Source organism: Convolutriloba macropyga, chromosome 2 (genome assembly GCF_964194025.1).
Source record: "Convolutriloba macropyga chromosome 2, txConMacr16.3, whole genome shotgun sequence".
In the NCBI taxonomy this organism is placed as follows: Eukaryota; Metazoa; Xenacoelomorpha; order Acoela; family Convolutidae; genus Convolutriloba; species Convolutriloba macropyga.
Window position 1 is genome coordinate 61,293,440 of NC_134469.1, and position 6,742 is coordinate 61,300,181.

Sequence of the window (6,742 nt, forward strand, 5' to 3'; positions counted from 1 at the left end):
TCAAAAATCCCGCTTTGATTCTTTTGTCTTATACGATGTATGTTCAAATTTATTAGCAAAAAATATTAAATCTGTAATCGTTTAAACAATTCATTTATTGTCAAATAATAATAATAATAACAAAAATAACCGACTAAATTCAAATCATCAATTAATTCAGAATACATACATCAACAAATATCTGTAGAAACAGGTGACGACTACATGCGTTAGCCAGGTACACTAAAAAGGGCCTAATCATCTTTTGTCCAAAACAACAAAACATAATCATAACCGACTAAACGTCAGAAGAATTGCTCTCAAACGACTAGTGGGAGCTCTAATCAATTGCAACCTGCTTCAGTCGGGGGGGGGGGGCTAAATGGGACTAAGCAGTTCAATAGTGGGCTTCAAATAACCACATTAGAGGTTAACATATACCACTATAAAGATTTAAAGTGAAAAATGGCATCAGTTTTGGCGCACTTTTCATTTTATTTTTAGTATTAAATTGCCACCAATTGAAATCAGCTGCTTGAAATTGTGATTAAGACAGAATTTTAGATCACACACAAAGAAGTCAAGGGCGTAGAAGTCACTCGAAAAGTCAAAACGGTCAAGCAAATTTTTTGCATTAAAAAGACACACACGTTTACAATAATTGCTTCTCTACGAGAGCAATGAAAACTGTTTTCAAAAATGAGCACAGTATTATACAACGAACGTTTGATAGATACATTTAATGATTAAAAAAGATTATAATTTTGGAGGAAAAAGTTCGGTTTGTTTTTTTCCGCAACTTAGAAAACATGTGTCAATTTGATCAGAATTCACAAGTCCTAAATTTTGAGCAGAATTCAGAAAAATAATAACAATAGATTTGACTTGCGTACAGCAAAAAAAATAATCAAGAACAAAAAAACTATCTGGTTTGTTGCTGATATGTTGACTAAAATTTTTGAAATGTCATTTTCATATTTTTCCAGATTCCTTTTTTGAACGGAAGATTCATTCTGCAACATATCAAAAACAAAAATTTTTGTAGGATTTGAATCTTCGTGTTGTATTTGGTGTACGCAAGTCAAGCCTTGATTATCTTTATGCACTTAAGATAAAAAATTACTAAGAAATCCCATAGTTCTAAATAATTTAGGCCTAAATCTCTCTTTCGATGTCATGTTGATTTACACTCTTTGCAAGTCTTTAAACCATCTGAAAAACTTTTGGTGTGTAATTTGTTTAATTTTTTTTGTTTAAATGTTAACTCAAAACCACACTAAGAAACAGGTATGTAGCCTGCCTTTAGAAATTCATTGTTCAAAAGGTCACCTTAGTTGCTGTCTCTTCAAGCAGTTTATTTTTTATATGAAAAATGAAGTAATTCTCCACCTTAAAGTTTTTTAAAAGATCTTGTAGGAAACAAAAAAACCAATTTAAATGAATTCTTGAACCCTAATTCAAACAAGTTCTTGCCGTTAATCTCAAAAACAGAATTTTTTGAATTTTTGACAAGTTTTCCCATAAAAGGCAAAAGCAGACAAAGATTTCAAATCTGTATCCTAACTTGTTGCAAAACGTTGAAAAATTAACGTACAGAAAAAAAACAGAAACTAAAATTCTTCAAAGGAAATAGTAAAAAATTACCCAAAAAGAAGCAACATAGCTAAGTTTTATCGGCGTGTTCATCTCTACAAGGTAAAATATGCAAAAAATTAGCCAAATTCGGACGAAAATTGAGGAAAAAAGAAAATTAACACAAAAAAAAATTTTGTTTAAAAAGGACTCAATGATTACAAAAAAAGTCTTACAGACAAAAACTGAGATCCAATCACAGTTTTTAGACAGATGTTATAAACTGGTTGAAAAACCCCAAATAATGGTGTAAACGGAAATAAGCATTGCTTCAAATTTCTAAATTTGACTACAAAAAAAATGCAATAAACCAAAAATTTTGCCTCCCAAATCAAATTACTATAGCTAAAGAGAAAAAAGAAATTTCAGAAAAACTTGGACAGAATAATCTCAAACTAAATGATCTGCGGGCAAAAGAGCAAAAGTGAACATTTTCGCCAATCCAAAAATGTTTTTTTACCATTTTTAGAATTTTATCATTGAAGCGTAGATACCACTAAAAAGTGGAGAACAACAAAAATCAAAGTCTCACTTAGGAACCAGTCAGAAATTTTGAACCACTAGTAAGATATAGAAGAGCTGAGAAAAGGTCTCACAGGAGTTTTCTGATGCTCCAGAGCACACTGCTTTGAATAAAACAGAACGAGACTGCTCACGCGTTGCACAGATTCTTCCAACATGTTAATTCGAAAATGTCAAAAAAGTCTCTTTGTTCTGCGGCTAAAAGTTCCTTTGATTATCAGTTTTTCGAAGGAAAAATTTTTGCGACCATGACTTTCTTCTTTTTTAAAATAAGAGCAACTAACCGTTAAACTAGTATGTTTTTTACCCGATGAAACTCTAATTACGTTGTAAAATATTTCTTAATTATAAACACATTTTCACACAAACCTGAAGTTCCAAAACATCTCCAGTTGAAAAATGTTAGATAAGAGATAAAGTGAAAACCAAACATACATGCGAATTTTGCTAATTTTTTTGGCAGAAAATGAATTCAAGTTATTCTTAATTCAAGTGACTTCTATTGTCAAAGTTTCTATTTTTGACACTTTGAGAAAACCAAACAACAAAATGTTTTTTTTCAATTTTCACGAAAACGAATTGCACTAAAAGTTTCAATTCTAAAATTATTCTTCTAATTATAAAACTGACGTTTTGGTATAATAATCAACTCAACCTGGTGAATGTTGGAGTGTTATAATTTCACGCCTCAACAAAATTTGCATTTATGGCAAAAAAGTATGCTTGAGTTTCAATCAAACATCATTTCAATCAACGGAGAGCCGCTGAAAAACTTCGTAAATAAATTGTTCTATTGTTGTTACAAATTTTCTATATGGTGTAGTTTCAAGAAAAATTATAATAAACCCCACAACTACCTGGAGGACATGGTTTTCGAAAGTTTTCAATATTGAAAAAAGTTTCTGCTCTAACAAAGAGATTTAGATATTTTTCATTTGAATTTCAAACACTAAAAAATGCTGAAGTTAAATCATTTGAGATCAAATGGTTTGCTAGTCATTATGAGACCAACTGGACGGAGCAAGCATGAAAGTGACTACAAGTGCCTTAGGCAAAGAATCGAGAAAGAAAAATATATTTTTTTGTTCTCCCTTCATGTGTTTATTCGTTTCATTTTATGTTTTTTAATTACCCTTCAATAATCAATTCGGCATTTTTATTGTCAAATTGATCCCTTTAATGAAAGGACACAGTATTACAATAGAAGATTATAGAATTTTAGAAAATTTCCGTATATGATTTACTCATTTGTTAATGAAAGTGAAAGTTTGTGGTCTCAAGGGTCCCTCACTTGTTGAAATCTGCGAAAAAAATTTAACCAATTGTCAAATGAACTATACAAATTGCGTTAGCGTGCGTGCCTGCATAAATTAACAAAAAATTAGATTTGTAAAAAAATCCTCTTCAAGAAGTTATAATAAAAGTTTAGATACTTCCTTCTTTGAATCAGATAGTATACAAAATAAGGGCCCTATTTTACATACAATTTATTTTGTTCAAGAAGCTGGAGAAAACAGCAAAAAGAATAACAAATTATTTTTATTTTAGTTTTGAATTTTCTTTGTTCTCTAGAAAAGTTGGCCCAATGATTTCGCGTAAATCAGATTTATCACAGTTGTTGAATTGGTTTGAGTTTGAAGGCAAATAAAACTTTTGGCATATGTAAAAGAGTTCAGGAAAAAAATAAACAAAAAAATTTTTACTATTTTTTCCTTCTACTCATTTATAGTATCTACTAATTAAATTCCCTTCGATTTCCTTATTATACAACATTTTTTATTGTTTTTTGGTAATATCGGATTACCAAAAACATTACCATTGAACTACAAAAATTAGTGGTAACTTAGAATGGTAACTAAGAAGGACAGAAAGAACTCTTTAGTTTTTAAGCAATTTTGTAACAACTTTTGATATAGTGTTTTAACATTTTTATCACAACTCAATTTGTAAAATAATCTTATTCCTCTCCTCCCCTAACCCCCCCCCCCCCGCCCCCTACTTTTTCCTTTTCTCGTTTTCCTTCCAACTTCTTTAAATATCTCGCCTTTTTCAGCCTGCCATATAATTTGTTAATTATTTTATTTAAAAAATGCTGAATAAAAACTGACATTCTTCTTATATCGCTATGGTGCATAAACAAAAATAAAAATTTTGACTGAAGAAAAAAAGCCGACCTCGCATTTGTATCCTTCCATTTTGAAAAATAATGTCGGAACAGTTAAGCAACTAACAGAACGTAAATAGTAGTTGAAAGCCCAGAAAGTCAATAGAACAAAAATCGGAGATGTAAATTTAGTTCTTTAAAAATTATAATTGATCAAAAATGCGAGTTATAAATGTTACCTGAGTTGTGCCTGGTAACTATAAGTTGTGCGATTGTATATACAGAGCACTCTGATAACTGTGTAGTGTTGTGACACGTCTGTGGGGTGAGAGGCCCCCCATCCCCATCCTCCCCTGCCCCATCTGCCTCGCTGTCATTACCATCTCCATTCAAGTAACTATCGTCTGAAAGAAGACTTTTGCTTTGTCGCGTCAACACCATCCTACGTTTGTCCCCCTCCGCTTTCGAACTAGTGTCGTCTTTAACGCCTGTTTTAGACACAACTACAGAGTCACTACAAGTAGTTTTAGCTGCAGACCTGTCTCGCATAATTTTGTCCGATTTAGACGCGTTGTGGTCAACAGCGTCTTCTGTTACTATTGCAATATGGCCATTAGCAGCTATCGTTTCAGATTTCGATGACGAATCGCTGTTGGTGTTGGAGTTACTGCTGCTGCTGTTTAACTTGTTCACAGATTTGTCAATTATTTCAGTAACCACTTCGACCGTCATTTTGTTTGGCTGTAACAAAGCAGAAAGATAGAGTTTTAAAATTCGGTTTTATATCTGATTACAATGAATGTTATATGTCCATTTCCTGTCGTTTTCTAGTGGCAACAACACTCTTAACATAAATTATAAATGGATGCCAATATGCTTCGACTTCGAATCTAGGGAAATATTTAGAGATGTTGCTAGCTACACAAGCATAAGAAGCAAGGATGTTATAGGAAGAATAACCGCGTAAATAGGGAACAACAAAAACCAATTAACCGGAGAAAAGTGATCAATTCAAGAATCGGATTTAAAAGACAGAATTTACCAGAATTGATTTCTAATAATCCTTCGATGTTTTGAGAAAGAAGCATTTAACATTTTTGTTTCCATTCAATAATTTTGGGAAGTTTAAAGATCACAGAACAAATACACTCTTTTGGTACAACTGAAGGGTTACGTAAGAACAAAAACCCTATAAAAGTGGCCAAGAAATATAATAGTAGCAATACTAAGACGATAAATCTACAATATGTATAAGAACTGAGAGAGTAAATAATTTCAAAAGCGGAAATAAATAGCTGCGAAAAAAAGCGAGCGGTAATGACCAGTAAAAAGGCGGTATTAAATTGCTTCCCAAAACCTCAGGCAAAAATGGAAGCTCAAATAGTAAATTAGAATCAAATTCTGTGCAAATTATGCGCATTTGAAAGAAGGCATTATTTACGTGTACATATTCAGCTTCTATTTGTTTCAGAGGTAGTAGTAAAATAAAACGTGCTTCCGCGTTACGTAGCAAAATAAAACCAACACATCCCAAACGGTTTGTATGGAAAGCGCCATTAGCACTGCTATGAGTTCAATATTGTTAGGAAAGAAAGCACCTAGGCAACCACAGCGCTATTTTTGTTTTTTCTTAGCTTTAGTCTAAGATAAGCGCACAAGCAAAGAGAGTTGAAATTCTCGTTTCAAATTTACCATTTCAACCCGGCGGTCATCCATTAAATATTTTGCTTAAAACGAAGATCGTAGTTATTTTGATAAACAATAAGAGAAATTTAACGCAGACATTAAAGAAATCCAAGTACACTAAGTTCAATTCTTCTTGTCTATCATAACGTTTTCTTGAAGCGCGTTACGCTAAATAATCACTACCGAAACAGAATTGATGATAAATGTGTTCACCATTTTCATATTTTGCGTAAACAAATTTGCTTCAACTGTAATTGTTTGTTTTTTTGTCAACAATAATGTTCCTTTGAGTCTATTCCTTCTGAAATAGTTGATTGAACACCAATTAATTAGCTTAAACAAATTGTAAAATTGTTAGCAGTAATCAAGCCTCAGTCGCCTGCAGAGAGCTTGCCTTTTTAGCAACCCCAACCTGGGTTGACCACCATATACATTTCCTGACAACCATATCCAAGCCATATATAGAGTTTTATGGTAACTTGACAACCAAATAGTTGACCATGGAAAAATCAACATTGCTCGAAAAGCTCTTAAAACAACCATGCATTGTACTCTGTCGGGCGAGAAGTTATACGTGTGTATTCGCGATGCAAAATAACTTCCGGATTACTGTAAGTGGATTTTGCCCCAACTGGAGTTTGATCCATTTGAGAATTAAATAATATGAGACTAGTGTTTTCTTACTCGAAAACGGGGAGCCGGTACAAGGCTTGATTAAAACAACTTTTTTTTCGATTAGCAGAAATGAGATTATGATTGTTAGTCAGTTTTGTGAAGTCAGTACAATATTTGAACGCACAGCTGTTCAGCAATAAGTTG

General features: G+C 32.5%; 1 protein-coding gene across 1 annotated transcript in view; it reads right to left on the reverse strand.

The window, feature by feature from the left end:
- Nucleotides 1-5,896, reverse strand: part of LOC142334953 (unconventional myosin-Id-like) — a 97,792-nt gene extending 91,896 nt beyond the window's left edge. The window contains exon 1 of the mRNA XM_075383282.1: nucleotides 4,477-5,896. Coding sequence (XP_075239397.1) covers nucleotides 4,477-4,969 — 493 coding nt within the window. The 5' untranslated portion in view covers nucleotides 4,970-5,896. The remainder of the gene's footprint in view (nucleotides 1-4,476) is intronic.
- Nucleotides 5,897-6,742: the final 846 nt, after the last annotated feature.